At 33.0% G+C, this 16,834-nt stretch overlaps 3 protein-coding genes across 6 annotated transcripts; 1 reads left to right on the top strand and 2 right to left on the bottom strand.

The window, feature by feature from the left end:
- Positions 1 to 5: 5 nt before the first annotated feature.
- Positions 6 to 1,625, top strand: LOC107219673 (multifunctional methyltransferase subunit TRM112-like protein). Its single transcript, XM_015657967.2, has 3 exons — positions 6 to 238; positions 357 to 458; positions 747 to 1,625. Exons 1-3 carry the CDS (start codon positions 161 to 163, stop codon positions 939 to 941), a joined length of 375 nt encoding a protein of 124 aa, XP_015513453.1. The 5' UTR covers positions 6 to 160; the 3' UTR covers positions 942 to 1,625.
- A 154-nt stretch (positions 1,626 to 1,779) lies between these two features.
- On the bottom strand, positions 1,780 to 13,001 carry LOC107219678. Of its 4 annotated transcripts, none has more exons than XM_046731668.1 (11): positions 12,539 to 13,001; positions 11,823 to 11,970; positions 10,685 to 10,810; positions 9,811 to 10,010; positions 8,346 to 8,555; positions 6,355 to 6,526; positions 6,186 to 6,252; positions 5,804 to 5,963; positions 5,216 to 5,350; positions 5,011 to 5,145; positions 1,780 to 4,879 (listed from the first exon to the last, which is right to left on the bottom strand). In XM_046731668.1, the coding sequence occupies exons 1-11, from the start codon at positions 12,610 to 12,612 to the stop codon at positions 4,660 to 4,662; spliced, it is 1,647 nt and encodes a 548-aa protein (XP_046587624.1). In that variant the 5' UTR covers positions 12,613 to 13,001; the 3' UTR covers positions 1,780 to 4,659. The 4 variants fall into 4 exon arrangements, with proteins under 4 accessions (XP_046587624.1, XP_015513468.1, XP_046587626.1 ...); XM_015657982.2 differs by having other exon boundaries at positions 5,011 to 5,124; XM_046731670.1 differs by lacking the exon at positions 8,346 to 8,555.
- Positions 13,002 to 13,170: 169 nt separating this feature from the next.
- On the bottom strand, positions 13,171 to 16,364 carry LOC107219679 (HIG1 domain family member 1A, mitochondrial). Its single transcript, XM_015657985.2, has 3 exons — positions 15,934 to 16,364; positions 14,840 to 14,963; positions 13,171 to 14,381 (listed from the first exon to the last, which is right to left on the bottom strand). Exons 1-3 carry the CDS (start codon positions 15,934 to 15,936, stop codon positions 14,194 to 14,196), a joined length of 315 nt encoding a protein of 104 aa, XP_015513471.1. The 5' UTR covers positions 15,937 to 16,364; the 3' UTR covers positions 13,171 to 14,193.
- Positions 16,365 to 16,834: the final 470 nt, after the last annotated feature.

The following is a 16,834-nucleotide window of genomic DNA, read 5'->3' as shown; positions in this document are numbered from 1 at the left end:
AATGGGACACTTTGGTTACTTAAATGACCGTCAGAGGATCTCAAAGTAAAACCTTTCGATTTTATCGACAGACGACACATGTCAAAATAACGGTGCGACCGTTTGCAGTGCATATAAATAATTTTTTCAGCGTGTTAGTTATAAGTAAGCCTGAACAAAAATGAAGCTTTTAACCCATAACATGTTGACGTCAAAATGTTTGAAAGGCGTTACAGTAGGATACCCTTTAGCGATTGTGGTAAGAAAACCGCTTCGATAATCTTGAAACGAGTGCGGTACATTTTTGAGGTTATGAAGTTCATAAGCACCACATTAACCCTCATTCCAAAACCTTCACACGGTTCATTTATTTCCAGGCCAAGGATATCAAGGTTTCAGAAGTTGATTTCAATTCCGAATTCATCGCCAGAATTATTCCCAAATTAGATTGGGCCACCCTGTGGAAAGCAGCTGAGAGCGTAGGTCACCAATTCTTTAATAAATTAAAGCAAGATTAGCTCAAAACTTGCTATTGAATAACTTCTTACATGCATAGACAACGCAACGATCTATACATTTAGACGCAGGCGATAATCACTTCCTTATCTTTAATCGTGTTGAATTGTTTATGGTGAAACAACAATACTATACATGTAACGACCAACTCTCCAGATGCAAATTTGACTTGAGAGCTTTTTTCACTGAATTATCATAGTTAAAAAATTAATAGCTTCTGGAATTAAATTAACAACTACCCAAATTTACAGATTGGTCATGTTGGTGAGCTACCACAGACACTTGTGGAAGATTTTGAAGAAAATGAAGATTTCCTTAAAAAAGTCCATCACATTTTGTTAGAAGTTGAAGTGATAAATGGCGACTTGCTGTGCCCTGAGTCAGGAAGAAAGTTTCCAATAAATGACGGGATCCCAAATATGTTACTCAATGAAGATGAAGTGTAGAAATAAGCTGTAGTCATATATATTCCTACCAAAAATCTTGACAAGATCGTACATTGATGGAATATCGATAACTTTTTCATTAAAAAATCCTTGTACATTGCCACTTTATTCAATATTACTATTAGTTTAGAAAAACAAGTCGATATTACATTTCAGCCATTTAATGATGAATAGTCTTCTCTGTCTATAGAAAATTCTATACAGAATATAGAATATGCGATTTAAAGAGATACCTATTACTATAACTAATGCCTCGGTCATTTATAGATGCATCTAAAGGAACTCGCATTTAAAAGTGTTCAAAAAAGATCAGCATTTATTTATATTTCAGTAGAATATATGTATATTCTTGCAAGAATTTTTGTTCGAACTATTTTGGCGCTATTGTCAATTTACACGTGTCTCTTATAATAATTCTACGTACTTCACGTAATTATCTTTAATTTCAGTCATTGTAAATTTTGTAGTAAATAGATGCATCATTAACGTTATTTATTTATAATCTTTTGTCTTGAATAATGATGACTGTCTTTTAGAGTTAAAACTAGTAACTTAACTACATGTTATTAGATTTCATATCTTCACATTAAGTCTTCAAAAGTAAATGGCAAAATTAATTGTTTGTAATGAAGAATCAGTAAGCATTGCAACAATATGCCAAATCAATAAAAAAGTTACAAATCACCTTCAGATAAATTAATTGTTCGATCCTATCCATCATCTTATTTTCTATAGTAAAGAGTGGTTTTTATAATTGTAAACAATATCAGGCAATTTCTAAAAGGTAAAAAATACAAATGTATCATAATTTTGTAGTAGAAGATGAGAGGATTGTGCATGTGTGATTAAATAGTTTTTTTATTGCACAGATATGTATAGGTATACAACGAAATACAATTTTCTTTGACCAGTGATAACTGTGGTACAAATGCAGATGTTTAAATGTCTGCGTTTTATTGCTACAGAATTAGTGACTTGTTTAATTATGCTTATCAATAAAATTGTAAATTATACTAGAATACAACATTTTGGTACTAGTACTTTCTTGCTTCTTATACTTGATAAACGTTTACGGTTTGTAGTTTGTCTCTTTTGGCTTTTATATTTTTTAAGGAGTATTAAATCATCTAGCTGACTGCTAAAATGTTTAAACGATCCACCGTGGATCGTCACAATGGCAACTGAGAGTAATCTTCTCACGCATTTCTTGTCTATATAAGTAAATATTTAAAAGATTATTCAGAAAAATTAAATATACGAATTAAGTAAAATGAGTAATGTTGACAAAATTCCAACTTTACAAGTCAACAAACATTTATACTTATGATACAAGACGAATTATTACAAGTTCCACACAATTTTGACATTTAGCATGCTACTGTATTTCAAATGATGTTATTATTGCACCAGTTTATAGTTGTGTATTTCAACTAACAAGATTTAAAACACAAGAGTCAATAATATTTAGAATCATATTTTTTTCCATACGATCACAATATTCTTCATATTGAATTTTAAGGAAATACAACTACATGAGACTATAAGGTATTTATATTCTAATTATTAATTCTTTAAGGAGCTTGGCGTAGGTACATAAGATGTGGGGCATTTGCAAATTAATGTGATCATCACGACCTATTCGTTTGCTGTAAATAAAATGTTTTGAAGTTTTCCAAAGTAAACTGATCCGGGTAATATGTGCATCGCTTTAAAAAAATGGAACTACGTATTACAACATTCACCCGTTGAATTATCTGAATATGTAGTGACATAATAATTTTGAATAGAGAAGGACAGTTACATCCTTGCAGACACTTATCAAGAATTATGCTAAAGTCAAGAATCATCCCACACCTTTATATACTTAGCCATATGCGATAGTACGTAAATACATAGTCAAAATATATTATTTCACCCATCTTAGTTTCGTCAAAAAAGAATAAGCTATAAAAATAGCTCTGACCTACTAACATTTCAGCCACAGCCCTCCCTTATTTATCATATTTAGTATTCACATACAAATATTGTATATTAAGTTTTCTGAAGGCAGGATTATATTTGGATCAAGATAAGAAAAATACCTCTTCATCATTTCAACTATGGCACAATTCGTTTCACACGTAGTATTACACATGTCTTTCCTCCTCATAAATAACAAGACATTTTTTTATCTATATAACAATCAGATTTATGCATGTATTGGCAAAATAGAGAATTTTCAATTCATAATTAATATTCAACATTGGATGGGAATGTATCATCTAGAATGTAAACTGCTATGCATTACATATAACTGGACGTCTTATTCTACCTATATTTTAATTCTGTAGGCAAAATTTTGTGTAACAATCAGATAAAAGTTACTAGAAGTCATACAAATGCGACCATAGCAAGTTTACAAGATTCATCCAATATTATTGGAATTAAGTGCCATTCCAATGACTTCGACTAATTTTTTTATTTCAATTAACTATTTGCAACTTAGGGAAGTATTACTGATGCAGCAAAAATGACATTGTAAAGAACACACTGTTTCTTAACGAAATTTTCATACAATTTAAAGGAGGGATTTTATTCTCACTTGATTACGAATTATAACTAATATCTTCCAACAGTCTCATTCAATAGTCTCTGCAAACCTCATTGATCTATAATTGGCAATATCGTCAAAATTATGCACACGAAAAATGTTCCGAGTGCAGATTTACAATGCCGACGATTATCTTTACAATTTTTTACCGAATATTGTAGATATGTATGCATGTACGTATATGTCTAAAAGCTGTGTTTTATATTTGTAACAAGTAGCAAGACTTGGTAAGAGGCTTGGAATATTAGAAAATATTATTATCTGACACTGGTTGGAAGATTCTATTTCTCCTCCACCCATAAATTATTTCAACTTACGCTTTGGCTCGAAACTGAGATTCACAAGTTGGGTTTCAGGCTTTAGAAATGTGCAGACGTGACAAATTCTATGCTCAAATTGCTTAAATCCATTGAATAAGTAAGTCTTTAAAAGTGATACATTTCTTACTGACTAGTCCTTTTTTAGCATTAGTACACTAAGCATGTACATTCGAACTACATAATGCTATGTAAGATGTTTATACATTTTTATAATTAGAATAACGTAAGGTTTATTGGTTGTTATTCTCTACGATCACAAATACATTTAAAACGATACTATACAGAATAATAACGCATATAACAACCTGTAAATAAATCATTTAATAAGTTTCAACATAAGTAATAACAATGACGTAACAAAGTGGAAATCTGAAAAATATGAAACTATGGTATACAAAATTTGAACATCTGTATTATAACAGAAAGACCTATGCAAAGTTTCATATGCTGGCATGAGATTACTGTTATCATTATTAATATCAGAAAATAATTAATAAGCTAAAATAAAAATATTATATAATTATAAAGAAAAATAAAATTTCTTCTCTAAAAAATTAATCGACATCAAAATATAATTTTTATGGCAAACATGGAGCAACAGATCTTGTTCAAAATAATATACGATTTCATTCTTTGGTGTGAAGATATTGATGGAATTTCAGTTAGAAGTAAGTAATACCAGTAACTGAATTTATCTGTTAATGTTACCAGTATGGCTTATACCCATTGAGTATTTACTACAACGCATTATAAGAGCGTTTTCATGTTTCGGTACTGTACTAATTCAAAAAAAGCAATTAAACATGTTTCATTTGCCTCGACTCTCGGTATTAGCAGCATTTCGTTGAGAATATATAGAACCTTGAGCTAGTCCTCGTATTGGACCTTTGCTAAAAGCAGAATTTGGCCCAACTCCTTTCGCGCAACTTCCTGTTACCAATGCACGGTTAGGACCAACTGCCAATGACCTACTAGTCTCAGATATTAAGAGCGCTGCATCCGGACCTGCCCATGGCATATAATCAGCTCTGGAGTAAGTAAATTTATAATAATTAATACTTGGTGTAACCTGAAGAATTTATCATAAGGCATGATGAACCACTGAAGATGCGTATTTAAGATACATTACTTAAAAAAAAAAAAAACGTATTGTACTCACAATAAGAAATTGTCATTGGGCCCCTTTCTGAAATCTGGATTCGGTCCAGTAGGTCTAGTCAAGTAAGGAGACTTGTACTCTTTATCCTCTGTTGTGCTAGTTCCACGAGATATCCTGCAAGAATTTTTTAGCATCCTACATAATGTTTCTTCACATAATACTTCAGAGACTACTCAAAGATTTAAACTGCATAAATATTACTCACTTTGGTGTATCAATTCTATTCTTAGAACGTTTAGTCTTCTCTACGTTTGGATACTTCATTTGTTTAATTGGCGATGCCGTCAATTTTATAGCCTCAGTTATTGGCGCACTGCTTTTTTGTTCGTCACTGCGATTGCTGTCAAGTATTCATACGCATAGTGAACAATATATTCAGCACCAAATGTGCTTTATTAACCCTTTAACGGTTAAGCCTTTTTCCCCATTGAAAAAACTCGGTTTTCTCGACCGTTTGAAATTTTTCTCAAACAAAGTGTTTGAAAAATTACACTTTTTAAGAATAGAGTTTTCTAATTTTTATGCCTAAATAAAACGTTTTTCAAATGAAATTATTCAGTGAAAACTTTTTTTAGAGAGCGTTATTATTTGTTAAATTATTTCAGAACTTTCAGATCGAAATTGAAGTGGATATTTTAAAAAATAGCTGTTTTGCCCATGTAGATAATATGCTACAATGCCAGTAAAAGGGTTAATACAAGACATAGAACTTAAAGTAGTGCCATTCTTGTGACTACTGGAAAAAACTGCTATGTATTTTTATAACACGTAGATCAGATGATATTTCAAATACCTGTGTCCACTTGATGTTCTAGGTGTTTGTGTAGCTTCTTCGGCCACCATTATGTCCAGGATATGGATTGCCCTCTCTTCGTCGTAATCAACGCTGTCCATTGCCAACATTATGACTTTGTCCGGAACAGCTTTATATTTATCCATCAAACGCGTTTTCACTACATTGACAAAAGTATATATTTTTATATGTAGACAAGCATTAGCAATTGCTCTGTTACTTTATATTATCTATCCTAAACGCAGATGACATATTTAGAAAAAAAAAAAAAACAAAAAACATTTTGTTACACAAAAATCGTTTAATAACGATAGTTGAATCTCAATTAAGTAGAAATAATTTTCCAGAGAAGTGATTCAGGTCATTACAGAAAGCTACCTACTCTTATTCTTTTCCTCAAGACTCCTCATTCGTGGAGGCGGAGTCGGCACTGATTGTTCAGTACGATTCTGAAAACGAAATTTTATCATACATTTGATGGCACGTTAGTGAAAATTTTTTCATTAATAAGCTCCAACTTTATTCTTATAATAAATTGAATTCAAAATTACTTGTTCATCTGTTTGCTTCTTCAATGATGGTTTGGAGGGGCCAGTGGGGCTGCGCTTCTCGTATCCGAGCTCGATCAGTTTTTCTGATGCCTTTTGTACATTGTTATCACTTTGTTCCAAAATATCGAGCAGAATCGTTTCATCAGCTTTTGGAAATACATTTTTCAGGTACCTGTTTTCAATTGCGAAATGAAAAAAAAATGCATTAATTGAGATGTGATCCATATCCTTTTCTAATGCAACAGTACCATACAATACAATATGTCGTGTCAGCTAGATCACATACAATAAACTATTTTTAGGACATTAATATTAGTCTACTCTACGTCATAATCAAGGTCCGATGTAGTAATTGTTTTGTTCGATTGATTTTAATGCACAGACTATGATATTAAATTGAAAAGTATTAATGATTTTATGTCAATTGAATTATCATTCATATAAAATAGATGTTACTTGGCATGTGAAAAATTCCAACAGCATGAAGGGAAACGTTATTTTGATGTTCCCATTTTAAGACTTTGATCAGAAAGATTTTGGACTTCATCTAACATGGTATGCACATGTGATTGCACACAGCAATAATACAACCAACATTCACAAGACACTATTACAGCAGGCATTTCAAATATTAATTGCATTCCATTAGTCAGAATTGTTAAATGGTTAGTTTGTATACAGTATTATGAGTAGAATAATTAACTGTGATTTTATAGAAATACAATGCACATGCTCATACAGTCATGCTGTGTCAATGATTAATTATTTTATCGTTATTTATACAATTAAATGAATTTCACAGATTCATAATTTGACTGTGCGACTTATTTCTTTACATAACTTGTCACACAATTTATGTCTCACACGCATTATTCGAGTTTTAAACGTTAAGCTGTAAAATTCATTGATTCGTATCATTCTCCAGCTAATATCGAGATATAAAAATCAGGTCATCAAACTCCAATTACCACCACCAATATAAAACAAAAATGATCTTTCAAAATTAGGTGAACTCATTACGAAAATTGAACCAACCTATGACCAGGCTCTGATCTTCAATTAAATACTAATGACTCAATGCCTAAGATACCATTAATGACGCAGAAACTGGAATTGAGAAGAACAAAAGAATATGAATTCAAAATAAGAACTAAAAACGAATAAGAAGGTCAATAGTCCGTGCAATATAAATATAAAAAATTGTATTTTACATATTCAATGAAGTAGACTAAATAATAATTGACATTTGGCAGTCAATCATACAAGTAACGCAATATATCTTGGTAGGTGTTTTTGAAACAGTAAGTGTTACATTGGTCGAAATAAATTATAATGAACCCAAAGTACTTAAAAAGTATTTACTATGCAATATATTGCATCACTCAATGTATACCAACTACCTGCTTTACGTAAAATAAAAATTAAAAATGATCTTATATTATTATTTCAAATTATGGGAAATTATATGTATCTCAATCTACCAAGAAAATTATTTAAATAAATAATAACCTAGTGCGGGTGGTGTGAACTAATATCTTATTAGCTCTTTCAAATGAATGGTAAGAAATGTTTTCTCGGCAAGTGTTTACATATTTTCAGATTCATTGGAATTATTTTATAATAAACCACTTAATTGCAAGTTTATCAAGCTCGTAAGATATTTCACAACATCCTGCGTAACAAAATGTAGAGCAGGGACTCTGGACTCATGCTACATGGCTACACTGCGCTGAAACAGATTGTACATCCACGGGATTTATATTTGTTACAGATTTTTTGTATTCAACTGATATTGGCATTTTCACAGTTTTATGGGCCTAGCTTGAGAAATTATGGATAATGAATAATGATGAATTCTCGCAACTATAATGGCGGAATGATTTTTGAAAGAAAAGCAAAAAATCCACGAATATAGATCCCACTTTAACAGCAAAATACGATATTAACATCGAGCATCCAGATTTGGTGAGACTGAAAATATGTATAGGAACCTAAGTTTCATTTTTGGGGAATGAGGGGGTTGCCTGCCCCCTCGAGGCGGACTTAAAGTCAGCGCAGCATGTATGGCGTGAGCTGGAAGGCGCCATCGTGGTATAGCATTGGGCGCATGTACCGCCACAGGTGTACAAGGTCCCGGTGCGCATAGAGGATGCTTTTCAACTTGAAGAGCACTCACCACTACCGCTGCTCTGTTGTGGTATCTGAAATACATTTGCTGCCAACTTAGAACTAGAAATATTCGAAATATGTACAAAGTAAGACAGAGTTTATATCTCATTAACGACTCGTATAGAGAATAATAAATGAATAAACTGTGTGACAGATGTGAAACAAATTTACAAAGTACATTACAGACGCATTATTTTAAGAACATTTTGACGTTGTTTTGTATATCATAAAATCTAGAATGTTTGAAGAATGTTTACAAAAGATATTCCTTTTTTCAAGATATGAGAACATGCCAAACGAAGCTGTGGTGCAAACATTGCAAGGAAGGGTACAAAAAAAACCCATCATTTCTGGCAACTTTATTTTAACTCTGAAAGAGTGATATTTAGCAGAAATGAAGTTTAATATGGTCCACTGAAATTTTAAGCGTCTCATAAAATCTCGAATCGTGTATAAATTGACATTTTTTTTATTTTTTTTGTATGTACTCATTTTGGCAAAATTCTAAACTCACATTTTGTGGAGTCTGAGTTGGACAAAAACGATATATTGTTAGCTGTAGGTCTCTGTGAACCTTGGTGCACCATTCATGAATGACCAGGGAAGATTTCCGTTTTAGGATTAACAGAATAATAAATATATGCCATAAACTTCAGATAGAGATTTCGCTTCTGCCTGTATTCTGTATGATTACTTATTACACATGATATCGCATATTCAGCTGTAGTCTGATGACATTGTACGTTGGATTCATATCATTGAAATACCTATCAGTTCGAATTTATATTCAGATAAGAAATCGGTAAATTAACGAGGAAAAAATATGAATAAGTGCGTTTACGTGTTTGTACCTGCTTCAACATATACTGGGGTTGTAATCTGTAACTAAAAATTTTTAATCATACGAGAGCCGTAGAAATTTACCCAGTTGTCAAGTAATCAACCTTGTATAGCTGAAAATTATTTTCTCATTAATTTGATACACGGTAAAACCATTGCATGAAAATATATTGAAGCCCACCTACGTTAAAAGTTTATGGTTATTAAGAATGTTAGTTAATTAGTAAAGTTGTTACTAAGTATACACAACATTGCCAAAGTAAAATCAGTGTAAAAATAATATCGCCAGTGGTGGAACAGTATAGACATGTTGTTGGCAAAAGCTCAACGATTAACTTTGTACAAGAGACGAGTAACAAAAATTTTGTCCAATCGCAAAGTATAAATGGTGTTCTTAGAAATATTTATAAGAGAAAATCAGGAGGTACACATAAATGAAATACTTACTTTTTTAATAACAGTCGAATGTGAGTATCTGAGACAGTAGGGAACATAGCGTTGATCCTAGCTACTTGAACCTCTGTGTCCACATTTTGGTTCAAGTTAGTCTCCATATTTCTAACGGGTGTTGTCGAGTTAATTGTCAATTCACCTAATCTGTTCGTCATCGCGCTCATTGGTCTTGATGATATTGGAGTCTTGAATTCCTGTTCAAATTACATAAATATGTTTAGTCATCTGCATAAGTGGCTTGTATACCTATATGTATTCTATATACGTATGCGCAACTCATATATTAAACAATTACAATACGTCTAATATTTGATTGGGGTTGTTCACATGTAAATAAGTTGTTCAACTTTTGCTTCTTACGAGCAAACATCTATTCTGGCATTGAAAATAAAAATCACGACAATTTTTCAAGAACTTCAAAAAATAAAATACAAGTATTAAGGTTAACTAAAGAAATTCGTTTCAAGTCAAATCAAAGATTTAATTCACAAACTCAGTTTCGCGGCAAAAGTTTTGGATTGTAGCTTTACTAGATACCAATCCCTGTATTTAAATTCTAGTACAAAATCACACGGATTGCAAATTGGAAAGAAGAAAAATATGAATATTAATTGAATATGGAACATATTAAATTCCGATTGTAAGATCTGAATATAAGTAGGATTCAGGAATAAAACTTCTGCCTCAAATCTAAGTACTCTTGGCAGGATAGAATTTTTTCTTTTCTTTACACACACCGTCAGCAGTAAAATAGATATTTGTGTACAAAGATAAAAATGTGGTACTTTGTATGAGAAATAATTCACAGAAAATTTTCTGCAAAGCATTAGCACGTCTATACAGCGATTCTCTCCAATACTTGACCCACCTGCACACCTGGTGATAAAAACGCAGGTTGTGGATTACGATAAGGTGACGGTGTTGGATACACCTGTGGCACCCTATGAGTTCCTGCATATCCCAGATAACTACCAGCTCCACCACTTCCACCACTCTGTTGTCGCATCAATTTTATTTGCCAAATCCCAAAGCAGCATGCGTATAGTATTGTAAATAACAAATAGTCAATTTTTGATCTACAACATTATATTTTCATCCGAAGATTTTCATATTTTTTGTGCACACCAATACATAGAAAGCTTGCAATATGAAGAGTGCAACAAAGAGCTTTAGTGTAGTCTAATTTACTGCTGCCAGGAGGGCGCAAAGATTTTGATATCCTGTAATGATAATTTTGTTACGAATTGAGAGTTCAAACTGATGGCAAAGTTGGGAAACTGACGGCGATATATATACTGTCGGAAGACGTACGTATTGAGACTGATGTTTTTGAAAAAAGTTTTCCAGTAAAGCAGTTTCGTCGCAGCAGTATAATTGTTTTTAAGAATTTTACCATCGGTGTTTAATTACATCAATTTTTATTATTGCTACTAGCTTTGGTCCCCTGAAACGCTGTCTTTCTACAGCTAAGTTAAATATGTTTTAGGCAGGTTTAGTGTTAGTGTAAATATTGCACCACATGGATCAATAAAAAAACGCCACAATGTAAGAAACTGTATTGTATGATCATTTTTGGCCACATATGCATGCGAATTTTTGAAATTTCAATGAATGTAAAAAGCTAGGTAGTTACCAAATCCAAATAAGCAATACCATAGTGGTTGCTTCAAATTCTGAATATTATTTATTACATTGTTAGAGAACATGTTCACTTGATGTCATATTACATGTTGCTATACATATGTAAATGGATGCTGTATTGTATCAACTTGTGTACAATAAAGTTTCCACATGATATCCGTATTCCATATTAGCGATATTTGATGCGTTGTTAGTGGGATAATAAATTGAAATATGCATTAGTTTACAGATCTGTACAAGATGAAGGCTGGCCATAAAAGCTGGGACTGAATCCTCACATTCTTACAGCTTTTCCAAGCTCTCAGATATTATAGCTTCCTTATAAATGCCAAACAAACCAGCATCCGACAAATAATGATACTGACCTGCATGGGTATAGACTCTGGCAATGTTGTCGAAGTTGCTGGACTGGGTGACGCGGAATTCTGCGCCTGCGAGTATTGAGCATATTGCCAATACCGCACGCGAGGATCTTCCCATGATGTTGTTTTGTTGAAATGATTTATGTAATACCTATATGCCAATAACAGAAATAGATTCAGATACTGTACTCACTTGTCGGAGCAAAAGAAATCAGCAAAATTAAAGTGTACTAAAAAGAATACAGTATTCAGTATTAAGTCAGAATTCAAAGTTGGTAATAAGATTTTAGACAAATAAACCATAACGGATAAATTTTCGCAAACAAAGATTCAAGTATAATTACGGATCACAAATAATAATGGTACTAGTAATAACAACAATAAATTTATTATACGTAAAGAATTGATTGATAACAATACAAAAGGTTGGGAATTTGTAATTCGTATACCAAAGATTGTGTTTTAGATTTTAACACAACATGTGTAGAGACATTTTTCTGCCTTATTTTCTACCCTTAATTTTAGCAACGACATTTCAATTTGATATTTGGCAATTGGTCATGATGATGTAATACACTTCCATGAAAATACACAGCAAGGTCAATGTTGCGTAAGAGAAAAACGCGCAAACCGTTCGACTAGACGCTTTTCTAAAAGGAATTTATGGCCAAGGGTGAAGATAGTACGAATAGGAAATAGTTGTCGATGATAATACGTACGCTTTGCCACTTCGAACATCGTATCTGCACTCCCAGCCAGGTGGCAATTGACTTCTGTCGCTCCGTTCCGCCATGTTTGGTGTTGGCGTATATCGCGTATTTTGACATTTACGTTTAAGGTTTCTTGACGACTCGAATAGAAGCGTGAGATCCTGCGCACTTCCCTAATTTACGCGGTTTATAATCTCGGATGAAAGTCGAAGTACGTATCAAATAGAAATGCGGTAATTAATATTACCGATTCTGATCTCACTTCTTTTATCTGAACCGTAAAGATGTCCAGTGCCAATTTAGGCAATTAAGATGATAAAATTTGAAATGTTATAAAATCCAGAGTCCAAAGCAGCGCGGTAATGAAAAACCAAACGCGATTCACATATTTGTAAACTTTTTCACTCAGTACGAACTTTGTACCTTACCACAGAAATTCCATTTTCTATGAATTTCATGATAATCCTAACTTATAAATTTCGAATAATAGGATAAGAAGTATAACTAATTACATATGAATTTTTCCTTGATTTTTGATACCTTATACGTCTCATTTTATACTTAATCACAATTGAGCTTTGAACCTTCAAAGTACAAGACAGTGCATTGAAAAAGGTAATAATGCTGTTATTTTTTGCATGTAAATAAACAGTTAGGTATGTATTATTGTACACGAAATATATATACAACAATAAATATAATGAGATGCTATAATAATATACAATTCATACCCTGCGTCAAGAAATTTGTACAATACGTAATTAACGTACAAATTGCGAGGCGTACATTTGAAAATATCACGCTACTACATTATGTATGTATGTACAAATTTTTTCACAGTCGACACGTTGACAATAAATGATCACAGCTTATGGTACTAATGAAAAATATTTTCTTTCTTTTTTCATTCGCCATACATTAGAACTAACATATTTAATCTGCCGAAAAAAAGGTCCAGTCTTTACAATTTTTCATTTTCATACATTAACTGAGATACACATTATTATTCGAACATAATACAAATCCAAAGTATTTGATAAAACGTTATAGGTATGATGATTAACGTACGAGGTGTCCAGATGCAGTATTAGGTAAAATGGAGTACAAAAAATTCTTTCCAATCACAAATTACTGTCCAAATCGTGAATTGTTTAGGGAAATTTGTTATTTTTACTGATGAAAATCAGTATTCAATTGCCACAAATAGAAAGAGAATCAACTCAAAGTACTTATTTTGAAATATATAATCTCATCCAATATTACAAAATTGGGTGCATTGTATTTGCTTATGCAAAAAAATAAAAATAAACAAAGAACCTCATCTGTAATGTACCTGCACTAGGTAAGAATTATGAATTCGAAAAGTTCTCTGATATAATGTTGTGAACATTCCCTACATTTTCATCTGAACGACTCGTACGTATGTATATATGCAAATCTAGCGATGAAAATAAATAGTGTTACTATAGAATATATCTAAATAGAATATCGAAATGATAGAATTTGAAATGTGCCAAATATCTGGCTAACAAAGAAAATTAAAATTTATTGACATTATTTTTTTCATTATTCCAGGAGTAACTGTCATAAGTTCTATTGCTGGAGTATATTAATTTTTATTCATTTCTCTAATTATTTCTTTATCATAGAGGACCTATGCATTATCATTCCTTCTTCCTGTGTAAAACGTAGTCATTGATCATTGAGTATGTCATTCCAATTGTGAGACTTCCTATAGCTACTCCTTGTGCAGCGACTCTGAGTTGCATCAGAAAGACAGAGGTCGACATTGCCCCTCTGTGTTTGTACTTGTAAGCTCCAATCGCACAAGTGGCTACCAAACCCACTAGACCTGAATATAGAAGAAGTAAATTCATTAGCAATTCACTTTGTACCCAGTAGTAGTGATTAACTGAACGTTTTTGTTACAAGCTTGAAACTCACAGTTACTATCTGAATTTTATGTTACAGTACATGAATTTATGAATATCACAGAGAAGTGATACAGCGTAACCAATTATTGCATTTAAATTTTGATTTCATGTGTAGATAGGTGTCGTCGATTATTAGATGATCATTACATAAAACAATATACAAGTATGACAATTTTGTGAGAAGGCGACTTTCATCGCAGGGATTATTTTCCGTTCTGTAAAGAACCAGCATCACTTTTAAAAGCAAAACTTGTGGCCATGGTATTCAGATTTCATTAACGAAGTTACAATATTAAGTGTTAAATCTAAAGCAGAGAGTGTCAGAGATAACTATGATCAAATAACAAAGTATGTGTTATACAGCACAGATTCTTACCGATGATCAAAGCTGGTGATTGTTGTGCCTTTTTAGCGAGATTGGATCCCAATGATTCTTCGTACATATCGATGCGAGAGTCTGCCATTTTAACTGCAGAAAATCTTACGTCCTTTTCACTACTCTGTAACAAAATATTAATGACAATGCTTGTGAAATCTTGCAATATGAATATTATGTATTGGTTTGACAGTGCACTCTAATCACAGTCTAGTAGAACATTATTCGCTACATGTGTTAATCCAAAGTGACTGATTGATCGTTTTAAATGCTAGCAAGTGGCACTTAGATATGTAATTACCCAAATCTGTAAGATATCGATAGATAGCTGTTTGTTACTAAACTCAAACCAGACTATCATGTAATACATTTTCAATAACTGATAAGTGGTCAAATTTTGTGAATTTCAAAGTGTATCCAAGCTTATTTTGATAACAAATTAATAGTCGCCAACATGTCACGTGCCAAGCATTGAAAATTAAAGTTTTTCGAAGAGCATGCGGATACAAATTCTTTTGTAAATATGCTTCCGAAGCTTGGCCGTATCGAGCAATGGTAACATATTCGAATTATCATACGTGTTTCAACTATGACAGCCTTGAGCACGAACAGTTGTTGTATATACCTCTAAATTTATATTTTGGCACTTAGAGTGTAAGATATCTTGCAGAGATTATTCAATTGCTCAATACATTCATCTCTACAAGTCAGCAACAAAAATGTTGTGACAATGGTACATAATTCAAGTGAGACGTTCGAATAAAAATTTCACGATAATCCGTCGTGTTACATCACTCCCCAGCCGACTCTGATGCATGGAAAGTTTCATTCATGTTTTTTCGGCGGCTAAAAATGTTCAATGTATAAAAATTAACGTTTCTAACACTGGCACAGTTTCAAGTTTAAAGTTACATCCTTGATCAGAAATTTACAACCGTTTTGACGGAAATTTTCCCGATAAGATGTAGTCATCGCTTGACGGAAAATTGTGAGGTTTTACTTCTCAGCAATGTGGAAAAATCGGAAGAAGTATTGGACATAAATTAATAATTGAACAGAGCTAATGTCGCTGGACTATTATGTTAATATCTTACCATTTTGTCTGTAGCAAATAAAAGATGCAAACTGTTGCCCTGGATCGTATTCCCTCGGGTTTGAATATGGATCTGTCAACGCACGGAACTTGACCTTGCAACTATTCGCATGCCCAACGATTGGCTATCCAACTGACGGTGACGATTCGCGCACAATTAAAATGGACGACGTATGTTTGACACAAGTTACATAAAATTATGAGAACTACCGTAGTACGCGATCACCGACTGAAGGCGTGCGCGAATTTAGCAATACAACTGAAAGACGTATGCACGCGACACGCACGGAACAACGAATCTGAATGAATCACGTAATGAGAAGTCAGATACCTGATCACCGCTTATATACCGACCTGCTGGTCCAGGAGCGTACCGATCGGTTTCAGCATTCCACGATCCGACAATTCACCCCGAACCGCGTGACCACGCGCACGGAGATGCACGGAGAGCAACGGAGGGATGCGTACGTGATGCGTTCGCTGTAAGCAAAGAATCTTCTTTGGCTTTAGAAACTACGGACATGGGTAAACCAGGAATTTACATACGTGCGAGTCGTCACTAACGTATGATGCGTTTATGATATGAAAGCTTTATAAGGGCGGCAATATTTCAACTTACACAACTATGTTAACTGCTATGAAAGTCGAATTTGAAAAGCAAAAAATAACAGAATAGAATAAAATAATAGAGGCGAAACGGTATTATTTGTACATCGAAACTAATTCATAATCCGGATACGAAATTTTTTACTTCGGCAATTATCGAATCGTCCCTGCAGATTATATACCTAGAATAAGCTCGATCAATGCCAGAGTGTAGATCATTCAAATCATATATTATTATTTTGCAACTACAGTGTAAATTTCCGTGAACACTGCGGGTACAAATGTAATTGCCACAT

The sequence above is a fragment of the Neodiprion lecontei genome, chromosome 2 (assembly GCF_021901455.1).
Source record: "Neodiprion lecontei isolate iyNeoLeco1 chromosome 2, iyNeoLeco1.1, whole genome shotgun sequence".
Lineage (NCBI taxonomy): Eukaryota > Metazoa > Arthropoda > Insecta > Hymenoptera > Diprionidae > Neodiprion > Neodiprion lecontei.
Note: the sequence above shows the minus strand (reverse complement) of the source record. Positions and strands in the feature narration are given on the sequence as shown.